We start from the raw sequence: 16,525 nt of genomic DNA, 5'->3' as shown, positions 1-16,525 counted from the left end.
AGTCTTCGCCACTACAAAACTACATTTAATAATGGCTTCAAATTTCTTGAGTCCATACCATCCTTAAGAGCTGTGGAATTCAGAATAGAAATAATGATGGCCTTAAACAATTGCGCTATAGAGGTGTCCACCCTACACCCTATGTGGAATTTAACATTTATCCATATTACTCTTTGGTAAGGGACAAACAATCTGTAACCTGAAACTTGGCTTTAATTAGTTCCCCACTGCACATTACAATTTTAATTGTGAATAAGATGGAAACAAATAGCAACAGCTTTTTTGCATTTACCTTGTGAGATCTAAAATAAACTGTGCTAGATCTTTAGACCAGCTTAGTTTTACAAGATCAGAGGAGTCCTCATTGTCCACTTGGCAACTTTACATGACATTTAACACAAGTATAAAAAATAGCATTTTAATACCTACCGGTAAATCCTTTTCTCTTAGTCCGTAGAGGATGCTGGGGTAACTTCAAGAACCATGGGGTATAGACGGGATCCGCTGGAGACATGGGCACTTTAAGACTTTCAAAGGGGAGTGAACTGGCTCCTCCCTCTATGCCCCTCCTCCAGACTCCAGTTATAGGAACTGTGCCCAGGGAGACGGACATTTCGAGGAAAAGGATTTATTGTTAAACTAAGCTGAGATACATATCAGCTCACACCTCAAGCACGCCGTACAACATGGCATTCAACACAACGCAAGTCAGCAGCATGAACAACATCAGCAACAGGCTGACTATAAACGTAACACAACATGTGTTTAACCACAACTAATAACTGCAGATACAGTACGCACTGGGACGGGCGCCCAGCATCCTCTACGGACTAAGAGAAAAGGATTTACCGGTAGGTATTAAAATCCTATTTTCTCATACGTCCTAGAGGATGCTGGGGTCACTTCAAGAACCATGGGGTTTATACCATAGCTCTAGAACGGGCGTGAGAGTGCGGATGACTCTGCAGCACCGATTGACCAAACATGAGCGCCTCATCAGCCAGGGTATCAAACTTGTAGAACTTCGCAAAGGTGTTTGAACCCGACCAAGTAGCCGCTCAGCAAAGTTGTAAAGCCGATACCCCCCGGGCAGCCGCCCAGGACGAGCCCACCTTTCTGGTAGAATGGGCATTCACCGATTTCGGTAACGGCAATCCAGCCGTAGAATGAGCCTGCTGAATCGTATGACAGATCCAGCGCGCAATAGTCTGCTTGGAAGCAGGAGCCCCAATTTTGTTGTGAGCACACAGGACAAACAGAGCCTCCGTTTTCCTAAACTGAGCCGTTCTGGCCACATAAATTTTCAAAGCTCTGACTACGTCGAGAAACTTCGATTCCAACAAGGCGTCAGTAGCCACTGGCACCACAATAGGTTGGTTCAAGTGGAACGACGAAACCATTTTCGGCAGAAACTGCTGACGAGTCCTCAACTCTGCTCTATCTTCATGGAAGATCAAAAAAGGGCTCTTGTGAGACAAGGCCGCCAATTCAGACACCCGCCAGGCGGATGCCAAGGCCAACAGCATAACCACTTTCCAAGTGAGGAATTCCAACTCCACCTTTTGTAAAGGTTCAAACCAATGAGATTGAGGGAATTGCAACACCACGTTAAGATCCCACGGTGCCACAAGGGGCACAAAGGGAGGTTGGATGTGCAACACGCCTTTCACAAAAGTCTGAACTTCTGGAAGGGAGGCCAATTATTTTTGGAAGAAAACCAATAAGGCTGAAATTTGTACTTTAATGGAGCCCAACTTTAGGCCCGCCATCCACACCGGCTTGTAGAAAATGGAGAAAACGTCCTAGCTGAAATTCTTCCATACGAGCCTTCTTGGATTCACACCAAGACACATATTTTCTCCAAATACGGTGGTAATGTTTAGACGTTACTCCTTTCCTAGCCTGAATAAGAGTGGGTATGACTTCCTGGGGAATACCCTTTCGGGCTAGGATCCGGTGTTCAACCTCCAAGCCGTCAAACGAAGTTGCAGTAAGTCTTGGAACACGCACGGCCCCTGCTGTAACAGATCCTCCCTCAGAGGAAGAGGCCAGGGATCTCCTATGAGTAATTCCTGAAGATCTGGATACCAAGCCCTCCTTAGCCAGTCTGGAACAATAAGGATCGCTTGAACCTTTGTTCTTCTTATGATCTTTATCACTTTTGGAATGAGTGGAAGCGGAGGAAAGACGTACACCGACTGAAACACCTACGGTGTCACTATGGCGTCCACTGCTATTACTTAAGGGTCTCTCGACCTGGAACAATATCTCTGAAGTTTCTTGTTGAGGTGAGACGCCATCATGTCTATTTGAGGAATTCCCCAAAGACTTGTCACTTCTGCAAAGACCTCTTGATGAAGACCCCACTCTCCTGGATGGAGATCGTGTCTGCTGAGGAAGTCTGCTTCCCAGTTGTCAACTCCTGGAATGAAGATCGCTGACAAAGCGCTTGTATGCCTTTCCGCCCAACGGAGAACCTTTGTGGCCTCTGCCATAGCCGCTCTGCTCTTTGTTCCGCCCTGGCGGTTTATGTACGCTACTGCTGTTATATTGTCCAACTGAATCAAGACGGACTGATTGCGAAGAAGATGTTCCGCTTGCCGAAGGCCGTTGTGAGTGGCCCTTAACTCCAGAACGTTTATGTGTAGACACATTTCCTGGCTTGACCATCTTCCCTGGAAGCTTTCTCCCTGTGTGACTGCTCCCCAGCCTCGGAGACTCGCATCCGTGCTCACTAAGATCCAGTACTGGATCCCGAACCTGCGTCCCTCTAGAAGGTGAGAGCTGTGCAGCCACCACAGTAGTGAGATTCTGGTCTTGGAAAAATAAGAATTTACTTACCGATAATTCTATTTCTCGTAGTCCGTAGTGGATGCTGGGGACTCCGTCAGGACCATGGGGAATAGCGGCTCCGCAGGAGACAGGGCACAAAAATAAAGCTTTAGGATTAGGTGGTGTGTACTGGCTCCTCCCCCTATGACCCTCCTCCAAGCCTCAGTTAGGATACTGTGCCCGGACGAGCGTACACAATAAGGAAGGATATTGAATCCCGGGTAAGACTCATACCAGCCACACCAATCACACCGTATAACTTGTGATCTGAACCCAGTTAACAGTATGACAAACGTAGGAGCCTCTGAACAGACGGCTCACAACAATAACAACCCGAATTTGTTTGTAACAATAACTATGTACAAGTATTGCAGACAATCCGCACTTGGGATGGGCGCCCAGCATCCACTACGGACTACGAGAAATAGAATTATCGGTAAGTAAATTCTTATTTTCTCTAACGTCCTAAGTGGATGCTGGGGACTCCGTCAGGTTCATGGGGATTATACCAAAGCTCCCAAACGGGCGGGAGAGTGCGGATGACTCTGCAGCACCGAATGAAAGAACTCAAGGTCCTCCTCAGCCAGGGTATCAAATTTGTAGAATTTTGCAAACGTGTTTGCCCCTGACCAAGTAGCAGCTCGGCAGAGTTGTAATGCCGAGACCCCCCGGGCAGCCGCCCAGGATGAGCCCACTTTCCTTGTGGAATGGGCCTTGACAGATTTAGGTTGTGGCAAGCCTGCCACAGAATGTGCAAGTTGAATTGTGCTACAAATCCAATGAGCAATCGTCTGCTTAGAAGCAGGAGCACCCATCTTGTTGGGTGCATACAATATAAACAGTGAGTCAGACTTTCTGACTCCCGCCGTTCTTGAAATATATATTTTCAATGCCCGGACCACGTCCAACAACTTGGAATCCTCCAAATCGTTAGTAGCCGCAGGCACCACAATAGGCTGGTTCAGGTGAAACGCTGACACCACCTTAGGCAGAAAATGAGGACGCGTCCGCAGTTCTGCCCTGTCCGTATGGAAAATCAGATATGGGCTCTTATATGATAAAGCCGACAAGTCTGATACTCTCCTGGCTGAAGCCAGGGCCAGTAGCATGGTTACTTTCCATGTAAGATACTTCAACTCCACCGATTTGAGCGGCTCAAACCAATGGGATTTGAGAAAATCCAAGACTACATTAAGATCCCACGGTGCCACTGGGGGCACAACCGGGGGCTGTATATGTAGTACTCCTTTTACAAAAGTCTGGACTTCAGGAACTGAAGCCAATTCTTTCTGGAAGAAAATCGACAGGGCCGAAATTTGAACCTTAATGGACCCCAATTTGAGGCCCATAGACAATCCTGTTTGCAGGAAATGTAGGAATCGACCCAGTTGAAATTCCTCCGTGGGGGCTTTCCTGGCCTCACACCACGCAACATATTTCCACCAAATGCGGTGATAATGTTGTGCAGTCACCTCCTTCCTGGCTTTTACCAGTGTAGGAATGACCTCTTCCGGAATGCCTTTTTCCCTTAGAATTCGGCGTTCAACCGCCATGCCGTCAAACGCAGCCGCGGTAAGACTTGGAATAGACACGGTCCCTGCTGAAGCAGGTCCCGTCTTAACAGTAGAGGCCACGGATCCTCCGTGAGCATCTCTTGAAGTTCCGGGTACCAAGTTCTTCTTGGCCAATCCGGAGCCACTAGTATCGTTCTTACTCCCTTTTGCCGTATAATTCTCAGTACTTTTGGTATGAGAGGCAGAGGAGGGAACACATACACTGACTGGAACACCCACGGTGTTACCAGAGCGTCCACAGCTATTGCCTGAGGGTCTCTTGACCTGGCGCAATACCTGTCCAGTTTTTTGTTGAGGCGGGACGCCATCATATCCACCATTGGTTTTTCCCAACGGTTCACAATCATGTGGAAGACTTCTGGATGAAGTCCCCACTCTCCCGGGTGTAGATCGTGTCTGCTGAGGAAGTCTGCTTCCCAGTTGTCCACTCCCGGAATTAATACTGCTGACAGTGCTATCACATGATCTTCCGCCCAGCGAAGAATCCTTGCAGCTTCTGCCATTGCTGTCCTGCTTCTTGTGCCACCCTGTCTGTTTACGTGGGCGACTGCCGTGATGTTGTCCGACTGGATCAACACCGGCTGACCCTGAAGCAGGGGTTTTGCCAGGCTTAGAGCATTGTAAATCGCTCTTAGCTCCAGTATATTTATGTGAAGAGACATCTCCAGGCTTGACCATACTCCCTGGAAGTTTCTTCCCTGTGTGACCGCTCCCCAGCCTCTCAGACTGGCATCCGTGGTCACCAGGACCCAGTCCTGTATGCCGAATCTGCGGCCCTCTAACAGATGAGCACTCTGCAACCACCACAGAAGAGACACCCTTGTCCGTGGCGATAAGGTTATCCGCTGATGCATCTGCAGATGTGATCCGGACCATTTGTCCAGCAGATCCCACTGAAAAGTTCGTGCGTGGAATCTGCCGAATGGAATCGCTTCGTAAGAAGCCACCATCTTTCCCAGGACTCTTGTGCATTGATGCACAGACACTTTCCCTGGTTTTAGGAGGTTCCTGACAAGTTCGGATAACTCCCTGGCTTTCTCCTCCGGAAGAAACACCTTTTTCTGAACCGTGTCCAGAATCATTCCCAGGAACAGCAGACGTGTCGTCGGGGTCAACTGAGATTTTGGAAAATTCAGAATCCACCCGTGTTGTTGCAGCACTAGTCGGGTTAGTGCTACTCCGTCCTCCAGCTGTTCTCTGGACCTTGCCCTTATCAGGAGATCGTCCAAGTAAGGGATAATTAATACGCCTCTTCTTCGCAGAAGAATCATCATTTCGGCCATTACCTTGGTAAAGACCCGAGGTGCCGTGGACAATCCAAACGGCAGCGTCTGAAACTGATAATGACAGTTTTGCACCACGAACCTGAGGTACCCTTGATGTGAAGGGCAAATTGGGACATGCATGTAAGCATCCTTTATGTCCAGGGACACCATAAAGTCCCCTTCTTCCAGATTCGCTATCACTGCTCTGAGTGACTCCATCTTGAACTTGAATTTTTGTATGTACAGGTTCAAAGATTTCAGATTTAGAATAGGTCTTACCGAGCCGTCCGGCTTCGGTACCACAAATAGCGTGGAGTAATACCCCTTTCCCTGTTGTAGGAGGGGTACCTTGACTATCACCTGCTGAGAAAACAGCTTGTGAATGGCTTCCAATACCGTCGTCCTGTCTGAGGGAGACGTTGGCAAAGCAGACTTTAGGAACCTGCGAGGGGGAGACTTCTCGAATTCCAACCTGTAACCCTGAGATACTACCTGCAGGATCCAGGGGTCCACCTGTGAGCAAGCCCACTGTGCGCTGAAATTCTTGAGTCGACCCCCCACCGCTCCTGAGTCCGCTTGTAAGGCCCCAGCGTCATGCTGAGGGCTTTGCAGAACCCTGAGAGGGCTTCTGTTCCTGGGCAGGGGCTGCTTGCTGCCCTCTCTTACCCCTTCCTCTGCCCCGAGGCAGATATGACTGTCCTTTTGTCCGCTTGTTCTTATAGGACCGAAAGGACTGCGGCTGAAAAGACGGTGTCTTTTTCTGTTGGGAGGGGGTCTGAGGTAAAAAGGTGGATTTTCCGGCAGTTGCCGTGGCCACCAGATCCGATAGACCGACGCCAAATAATTCCTCCCCTTTATACGGCAATACTTCCATATGTCGTTTGGAATCCGCATCACCTGACCACTGTCGCGTCCATAAACTCCTTCTGGCAGATATGGACATCGCATTTACTCTCGATGCCAGAGTGCAAATATCTCTCTGAGCATCTCGCATATAAAGGAAAGCATCCTTTAATTGCTCTATAGTCAATAAAATACTGTCCCTATCCAGGGTATCAATATTTTCAGTCAGGGAATCCAACCAGACGACCCCAGCACTGCACATCCAGGCTGAGGCGATGGCTGGTCGCAGTATAACACCAGTATGTGTGTATATACTTTTTAGGGTAGTTTCCAGTCTCCTATCAGCTGGATCCCTGAGGGCGGCCGTATCAGGAGACGGTAACGCCACTTGTTTTGATAAGCGTGTGAGCGCCTTATCCACCCTAGGGGGTGTTTCCCAGCGCGCCCTAACCTCTGGCGGGAAAGGGTATAATGCTAATAACTTTTTTGAAATTAGCACTTTTCTATCTGGGTTAACCCATGCTTCATCACATACATCATTTAATTCCTCTGATTCAGGAAAAACTACAGGTAGTTTTTTCACCCCCCACATAATACCCCTTTTTGTGGTACTTGCAGTATCAGAGATATGCAAAGCCTCCTTCATTGCCGTGATCATATAGCGTGTGGCCCTACTTGAAAATACGTTTGTTTCATCACCGTCGACACTAGATTCAGTGTCTGTGTCTGGGTCTGTGTCGACCGACTGAGGTAAAGGGCGCTTTACAGCCCCTGACGGTGTCTGAGACGCCTGGGCAGGTACTAACTGGTTTGCCGGCCGTCTCATGTCGTCAACTGATTTTTGTAATGTGCTGACATTATCACGTAATTCCATAAACAAAGCCATCCATTCCGGTGTCGACTCCCTGGGGGGTGACATCACCATTATCGGCAATTGCTCTGCCTCCACACCAACATCGTCCTCATACATGTCGACACACACGTACCGACACACAGCAGACACACAGGGAATGTTCTTATCGAAGACAGGACCCCACTAGCCCTTTGGGGTGACAGAGGGAGAGTTTGCCAGCACACACCCAAGCGCTATAATATATATGGGAACAACCTTATATAAGTGTTGTTCCTTATAGCAGCTTAAATATATCAAAATATCGCCAAAAAATGCCCCCCCCTCTCTGTTTTACCCTGTTTCTGTAGTGCAGTGCAGGGGAGAGTCCTGGGAGCCTTCCTCACAGCGGAGCTGAGCAGGAAAATGGCGCTGTGTGCTGAGGAGAATAAGCCCCGCCCCCTATTTCGGCGGGCTTTTCTCCCGGAGTTTTAGATATCTGGCATGGGTTAAATACATACATATAGCCTCAATGGCTATATGTGATGTATTCTTTTGCCATAAAGGTATTAAATATTGCTGCCCAGGGCGCCCCCAGCAGCGCCCTGCACCCTCCGTGACCGCTTGGTGTGAAGTGTGTGACAACAATGGCGCACAGCTGCAGTGCTGTGCGCTACCTTCATGAAGACTGAAGAGCCTTCTGCCGCCTGTTTCCGGACCTTCAATCTTCAGCATCTGTAAGGGGGGTCGGCGGCGCGGCTCCGGGACGAACCCCAGGGTGAGACCTGTGTTCCAACTCCCTCTGGAGCTAATGGTGTCCAGTAGCCTAAGAATCCAATCCATCCTGCACGCAAGTGAGTTGAAATTCTCTCCCCTAAGTCCCTCGATGCAGTGAGCCTGTTGCCAGCAGGACTCACTGAAAATAAAAAACCTAAAAACTTTTTCTAAGCAGCTCTTTAGGAGAGCCACCTAGATTGCACCCTGCTCGGACGGGCACAAAAACCTAACTGAGGCTTGGAGGAGGGTCATAGGGGGAGGAGCCAGTACACACCACCTAATCCTAAAGCTTTATTTTTGTGCCCTGTCTCCTGCGGAGCCGCTATTCCCCATGGTCCTGACGGAGTCCCCAGCATCCACTTAGGACGTTAGAGAAACAAGGTTATCCTTCGGTGCATGTGCCGATGGGACCCGGACCACTTGTCCAACAGGTCCCACTGAAACAATCTGGCATGGAATCTGCCAAACTGAATGGCCTCGTAGGCCGCCACCATCTTTCCCAGCAACCGAGTGCATTGATGGATCGATACTCTTGGTGGTTTCAGAATTTGTTTGACCAGGTTCTGAATTTCCAGAGCCTTTTCCACTAGAAGAAAAACTCTCTGTAGTTCTGTGTCCAGAATCATTCCCAAAAACGACAGCCGTCTCGTCGGAACCAACTGTGATTTTGGCAAGTTTAGGAGCCAACCATGTTGCTGCAGAATTGTCAGGGATAGCGTAACGTTCTGCAGTAATTGTTCCCTGGATCTCGCCTTTATCAGGAGATCGTCCAAGTACGGGATAATTGTGACTCCTTGCTTGCGCAGGAGAACCATCATTTCAGCCACTACTTTGGTGAAAATCCTCGGAGCCGTGGACAGACCGAACGGCAACGTCTGAAATTGGTAATGACAATCCTGAACTGCTAACCTCAGGTAAGCCTGATGTGGAGGATAAATGGGAACATGGAAGTAGGCATCCTTTATGTCTACCGACACCATAAAATCCCCCTCCTCCAGACTGGAGATCACTGCCCGGAGAGATTCCATCTTGAGTTTGAATTTTCTTAGGTAGAAATTTAGGGATTTGAGGTTCAGGATTGGTCTGACTGAGCAGTCTGGCTTCGGGCTTGAATAAAAGCCTTCTCCCTGTTGTGACGGGGGAACCCTGACAATGACTTGATTGTGACACAATTTTTGTATTGTGGCGCATACTACCTCCCTGTCCGGAAGAGAAGCTGGTAAGGCCAATTTGAAAAATCGGTGAGGGTAAGGCCGATTTGAAAAATCAGTGAGGGTAAGGCCGAACGAGCCCAGAACTGACTGAAGAGCTTGAGACGTGACCCCACCGGTGCGGACTCCCACAGAGGAGCCCCAGCATCATGCGGTGGATTTGGCAGAAGCCGGGGAGGACTTCTGCTCCTGAGAACCGGCCACGGACGGTGATAGTTTACCTTTTCCCTTTCCTCTAGTAGCAAGGAAGGAAGACCCTCTGCCTTTTCTGTATTTATTAAGCCGAAAGGACTGCATCTGATAGTTGTGTGCTTTCTTTTGTGGTGCAGGCACATAAGGTAAAAATTAAGACTTACCAGCGGTAGCCATAGATACCAAATCAGCGAGCGTGTCACCAAACAATACACCACCTTTATACGGAAGAGATTCCATAGCTTTCTTAGAGTCAGCATCAGCATTCCATTGATGAATCCACAATGCTCTCCTAGCTGAGACTGCCATGGCATTGGCCCTTGATTTCAAAGAAGCCAATATCTCTCGCAGCTTCCTTTAGGTAGACTGCAGCGTCCCTGATATAACCTAGTGTCAAAAGAATGCTATCCCTATCCAGGGTATCTATTTCAGATGACAAGTTATCTGCCCATTTTTCGATAGCGCTACTCACCCACGCAGATGCAATGGCTGGTCTGAGTAGCGTACCCGTGGTGACACAAATGGATTTCAATGTATTTTCCTGCCTACGATCCGGAGGATCCTTTAGGGCTGCCGTGTCAGGGGACGGAAGAGCCACCTTTTTGGACAGCCGTGATAGAGCTTTGTCCACAACGGGGGGTGACTCCCATTTTTCCCTAACCCCAGAGGAAAACGGATACGCCACTGGAATCCTTTTGGGAATCTGAAACTTTTTGTCAGGATTTTCCCAAACCTTTTCACAAAGCATGTTCATTTCGTGAGAGGGAGGAAACGTTACCTCAGGTTTCTTTCCTTTATACATACAGACCCTAGTATCAGGAACAGTAGGGTCCTCAGTGATATGTAATACGTCTTTTATTGCCACAATAATGTACTGAATGCTCTTAGCCAGTTTGGGATCTAATCTGGCTTCACTATAGTTGACAATTGAATCAGTGTGCGTGTCGGTATCTGTGTCTGCCAGCTGGGTAAATTAACGTTTTTGTGACCCCGAGGGGGTCTGGACTTGTAACACATCCTCTACGGATTTCTTCCATGCCTGGTTCTGAGACTCAGAATTTATCCAATCTCTTATTTATCAGAGCCACATTAGCATTCAGAGCATTCAAAACATTCACCCAGTCAGGTGTCGGCTGTGCCGACAGGGTCACTCCCACAGCCGTTTGTGCCCCTGACATAGTCTCCTCCTGGGAAGAGCCCTCCGCCTCAGACATGTCGACACACGTGCACCCAACACACGCAGACACACTGGCCTAAAGGGGACAGACCCACAGTAAAGCCTGTCAGAGGGACACAGAGGGAATTATTGCCAGCCCACACCCCAGCGCCCAACCCGGTCTGAACACCACAGTAATGCCCCAGAACTGCAGCGCTTTTATAATTTATCAACAATGCACAAAAATGGCTGTGAGGAAGGACCAGCGTCTCTGCAGCCTTGTGAAGAGAAATGGTGCCGGGCTGTGTGCTTTGAAGGCTAAGCTCCGCCCCCCGTAATGGCGCGCTTCAGACCCGCTCTTTTTAAAAAAAAAAATTATACTGGCGTGGGTCCGGACAGTGCCCCGGCACTATATCCACTCTTGCCAGTCATTATGGAGGTCAGATATGCTGCCCAGGGCGCGCCCCCCCCGCCCTGCTCCCTGTAGTGCCGCTGTGTGTGGGAGCATGGCGCTCAGCGCGATCGCTGTGCGGTACCCCAAAGCCGTCACTGAAGTCTTCTTTTTCTTCTTCTACTCACCTGTCTTCTGACTTCTGGCTCTGCAAGGGGGGTGACAGCCGGCTCTGGGAATGAGCCCCTAGGCGTACCTAGTGATCAAACCCTCAGGAACTAATGGTGTCCTGTAGCCAAAGAAGCAGAGCCTTGAAACTCACAGAAGTAGGTCTGACTTCTCTCCCCTAAGTCCCACAAAGCAGGGAGACTGTTGCCAGCAGTACTCCCTGAAAATAAAAAACAAAGTCTTTTCAGAGAAACTCAGTAGAGCTCCTCGGTGTGCATCCAGTCTGCCTGGGCACAGATTCTAAACTGGAGTCTGGAGGAGGGGCATAGAGGGAGGAGCCAGTTCACACCCCTTTGAAAGTCTTAAAGTGCCCATGTCTCCTGCGGATCCCGTCTATATCCCATGGTTCTTGAAGTGACCCCAGCATCCGCTAGGACGTATGAGAAAGTCACAGATGAAACCCAAGTGGTCCTAAACTTTCCTTTATCCGATATAATAGGAAAAAAGGTAGACACAGAACACATCCCACACCAGCTATAAGCACTTTCTTGAAGATGGGTACAAAAAGTAGTGCAGGAGCTCTCGCAACAGCACCAGAACCCAACAGTGTCCCCCCTCCTTTGCTCATCAGCAAGGAGGCAGCAATTACCTTAACACCCAGTTTGGTGTTCCTGTTCTTGCAGGATCAGCATGTAAATGATAAGACACACAGAAATGTCCTTTAACAAAATCTAGTACAGGTTGAGTACCCCATATCCAAATATTCCGAAATACGGAATATTCTGAATTACTGACTTTTTTGAGTGAGTGTGAGATAGTGAAACATTTGTTTTTTGATGGCTCAATGTACACAAACTTTGTTTAATACACAAAGTTATTAAAAATATTGTATTAAATGACCTTCAGGCTGTGTGTATAAGGTGTATATGAAACATTAATGAATTGTGTGTATGTACACACACATTGTTTAATGCACAAATTTATGAAAAATATTGGCTAAAATTACCTTCAGGCTGTGTGTATAAGGTGTATATGAAACATAAATGCATTCTGTGCTTAGATTTAGGTCCCATCGCCATGATATCTCATTATGGTATGCAATTATTCCAAAATACGGAAAAAATCCGATATCCAAAATACCTCTGATCCCAAGCATTTTGGATAAGGGATACTCAACCTGTAATAATTAAAAACACAATTGAATATAGTTTTTTTCATTATAAAACTAATGTAAAATTAAATAATTATAGTTTACCTGAACAACAGTCTGCGACGTTTTGGACACTGAGAGTTGGTTGTAGTTTCCTGTACTGTCAATCATGAGTGGCCTGCAAAGCAATGCAAGCACATAATTTGGGTATTTTTTCACAGTATGTACACAGGTATAACATACATCTCCCTCTTTTTTGCTTCTTCATCTCCATCCTCTACATATAAATTTATGTGGCCTGCACAACCTAATTTCCAAATAATTTCCAAATATATTTACAGAACTAGAGAACTACATAGCTATGACTGAAAATACATAATCCAAGATGCAGGTAAACACTTCTGATACAAAGACATTAAAACGCCTGTTGAATCCTGCAAAATACATTTTATAATCTAAATCTTACAATAACTAGGTTCTTAGTATACATTTTGATTAAATTGTTCATGTACATCTACCACAACAGTATGACCTTTTCAGGTGGGAACCTACAGTAGCACTTTATAGTACTAATATAGAACTTGGCTCTAAAATTTGTAAACTTGGAAGGTGGTGACTGCCTTCTTCTTGGCCAAGCACTCCTATCTATACATAAGTGTTTTACTCAGAACAATATGGTTCCTATTATTACAATAACTGGACAGACTATCATTTCAGCCATAGGCTTACTCAATCAACCATTAGCTCAATGTATTTATTATCCAACAATGCGTCATCAAGATCTTTAGCTTCTTACATGACAACAGATTTTCTTAGTGCACAGGAGATTTCACCTAGCACCCTAATGGTAACATTATATATTAACCATATATACCACAGATACAGAGAATTTTGTTAGTCCTCAGTCAGAAAACAACACTGATAATGTGGGCCCCGTTATCTAGATATTACTCAGAATTTGAAGGAGAGTGTTATCTCCAACATATGGGGATTGCAATGGGGACAGATATGGCACCTGCCTATGTCAACAGTTTTATGTATTAATTTGAACAGCAAGAATTCTCACATTACAAATGTCACACTATAATTTGACAAGACTGGATAATATTGATTTTAAATGAGCTGTTAAACTTAATTTAGAATGTGTTCATGCCCTGTCTAGATTAGCCATCACCTGCCAGTACTATAGCTACTTTCCTTGTAACACCTGCTGGTTACCAGAGAGTCAGGCCTCTAACCTTGGGGTTGCTTTCCTTATGTACTGAATACACATTGTCACTCTTTGCCTCTGTTAATATCCCATTTGAAGTCTTTGTATTATCTCTGCTAATGACTTCTCTATTGCATTACCCCTCGTGAATCCTGCTGGTCTCCACGTTTGCCAACACTTCACATTACGGACTCCATGGCTGTTTAATCCTCATGGTTCCTGGTAGTTTCCTAGTTACTGAGTTTCTCCTGCATGGATTCCGTCACTCCCTCAGTCCACGATCAGTGTGCTGGTTATAGAAGTGGTATCATACTCGGGACACCTTCTAGTCACTATTTTGTAATTGGGCCACCGGCCGGTGCGGCTATACCGCCGCTCTCAGTGTGATTCAGTCACATACCTAGGTGGAGTTCTCTGCCCTGCATTTTGCTTTCTATTAATTTTTATTCAGTGAGTCATAAGCCAGGTCTTCCTTGTGTTTATCTTTATAGTCTGTACTGCTTATTTGTGTGGGTCAGTCACAGAGGGAGAGAGAGCGATATAGAGTTATATAGATATGTACACACACACAGACAAATAAGTCATAACATGAAAACCACATGCCTATTATTGTGTAGGTACCCTTTATGCCAGGGGTGGGGTACCTTCGGCCCTCAGACTGTTCTTGATCTACACATCCCAGTGTATGATCGCTTTAGCCACCCAGGCAGCTGCCACCGTAGGTCAGGTGATGGCACTTGTAAGGGAGTATACAGACTGCTAGAGAGACAGGTTTCCATACTCCTATCCGTAGTTTCCATTAAGGAAGACGTTGTAGGAATGGGCAAGGTGGATGATTTCACCAACCGTGCTACTTGAGAATCTACTAGAGGGGAGTCTCCCATTTTGTACAGTCAGTTGCTGGAACAGGGTAGAAAGAAGCAGGAATTTCTGTCCCGGAGAATTCCACGATTCACGTCTGATTTACATTAGGTGTTTAGACTGAGGAAACTCCTCCTTAAGAACCTTTTTGGTGCTTAAAGAGCAGTGAGTTTTTTGGTTCAGGAGTAGAATCATCATCCTCCACTTTCAGGATAGATTTGACTATGAGTGCAGCCACATATGCAGGGCAGAGTGACCCTCTTCCCCTCCTGAGAGAAACTCGTGAGAGACATCAGTCTCTTTTTCACCAGAGTCTGGCTCTGTAATTTGTATTGAGGATGCAACAGTACATCCAGTCGCGCTAGAGGGCAAACATCTGCTGAAAAGCCATAGAGGTTTGTGCTAGGCTCTGTACCGAAGTAGAGAGCACGTCCACCCAAGGGGTATTAATGGTTGCGACTGGCATAGCTGGGACATAGCAGTATGTACCTGCTAAGGAATTCCCACAGTGGCAGCAATGGCAGGGGTTGACAGACGTTCAGCTATTCCTGTTCAGAGACTGAGGTGGCTGGCTGGTACTTAGACACTGAAGGTCTTGGCTGGTTAGGTGGAATATAACACAAAACCCGTCCTGTACAATGAGGTGACAAACCTGCAGAACAGGACTTGAATGAGGCTAACAGAGGTGCCTCAGTCTCTCTGCGACCCTTGCCTCTGCCAGACATGGTTGCTAGGGAATTAATCGAGGCACAGTATGGTAACAGGCAGCGACCAACGCTGACTGATTTGTGACTCTTTTCACTAGCCCCAAAAAGCTTTGATTGTATAACATTTTAACACCTGGAGCTAGAGTAATAGAGTAGAAAGTGAAGGATAGATATATGCTGACAGTTGAGAGAAACAGACAGTAGTGCTAACACATACAGCCAGTCACATACAATGCAGAATAAAATACAAATACAATATAAGTATACTGCAATGGGCACTAAAACAACTACTCAGCAGCAGTAGCTGGTAGGATTCTGTATAACCTGACTCCTTGGAGAGGTATACAGGGAGACTGGACCCAGCGTTCTCGGAGACCCACTTGCTGCACTGAAAATGGCCGCCACTGGTCTGAAGGGGAGGAGGGTGAAGGAGAAGTATCTCAGCAGCGAGAAGACCGCAGTGGACTGGCGCCCTGAGCTGGATGAGGTGCCGTGGGCAGAGGGCTGACCTCTCCTATGCCAGCTTAACCAACCAGGTACCCTGACCTATTTTAATATCCACGCCAGTAACTTTAGCCCTGGCCACCTAGTGGAGTCCGTGAACGAACCAGGGTCTACATTGGTGCCTCCAGTCCATCTCCCGGGACCGGAGAAGGACTGCGACAAAGACGCTAGCGGGGACCCGCCTTACCTGCCCCCCGATGACAGAGTGTAGTCCTGTGGACCGTAGGGGTACCTGTGCTAGCTGCACTCCCCATACCCAGCCAGAAGTACCTTTCTACCAGGAGTTTCGACTACCAAGCAGGAGTGATGGAGTAGCAGTGCTGGTGTCCATAGGAAACCCTAGCATTGCTGCTCAGTAGTAAAATATAATGTTCAAAATAATTGAAAAATGTAAATAAAAGCTTGGGGCTGCTTAGAAGCATCCCCCAGTGTTCAAGGTACGGCTCCTGCCAGACAGCAAACAAAACTGAAGATGCCTGAGCATGAGGGTGGGGTATAGGGGATGACTAGAGCATGGGTCTTCAACCTGCGGCCCTCCAGCTGCTGTGGAACTACACATCCCAGCATGCCCTGTCACTGTTTTGCTATTAAGGCATGCTAAAACTGAGGCAGGGCATGCTGGGATGTGTAGTTCCACTGCAGCTGGGGGGCCGCAGGTTGAAGACCCATGGACTAGACCATCATGGGATTCCAAAAGCTCAAGTGTTTGGTGTGCAGGTCCTTCACCACCTGCAACCCCATGGTATCCCTGTGGATCCCTACGGAACCCGAAGAAAAAAAAAAATAATCAGTTAAGGCAGTAGTTCCCAAACTGGGTGCAGAGCAGGGAAGCCCTGTGTTGGTGGTCCAGGACCA

The 16,525-nt window shown here is 47.4% G+C and overlaps 1 protein-coding gene across 2 annotated transcripts in view; it reads right to left on the bottom strand.

The window, feature by feature from the left end:
• Positions 1–16,525, bottom strand: part of LOC134909888 (heat shock factor protein 2-like) — a 333,359-nt gene that overhangs the window by 133,620 nt on the left and 183,214 nt on the right. For both annotated transcript variants that reach the window (XM_063917241.1, XM_063917242.1), the window contains exon 8: positions 12,494–12,566. In XM_063917241.1, the coding sequence (XP_063773311.1) occupies positions 12,494–12,566 (73 nt within the window). The remainder of the gene's footprint in view (positions 1–12,493; positions 12,567–16,525) is intronic.

The sequence above is a fragment of the Pseudophryne corroboree genome, chromosome 4, assembly GCF_028390025.1.
Source record: "Pseudophryne corroboree isolate aPseCor3 chromosome 4, aPseCor3.hap2, whole genome shotgun sequence".
NCBI classification, from domain to species: domain Eukaryota; kingdom Metazoa; phylum Chordata; class Amphibia; order Anura; family Myobatrachidae; genus Pseudophryne; species Pseudophryne corroboree.
The sequence above is the reverse complement of the archived record's forward strand: the minus strand, read 5'-3'. Positions and strand labels throughout refer to the sequence as shown.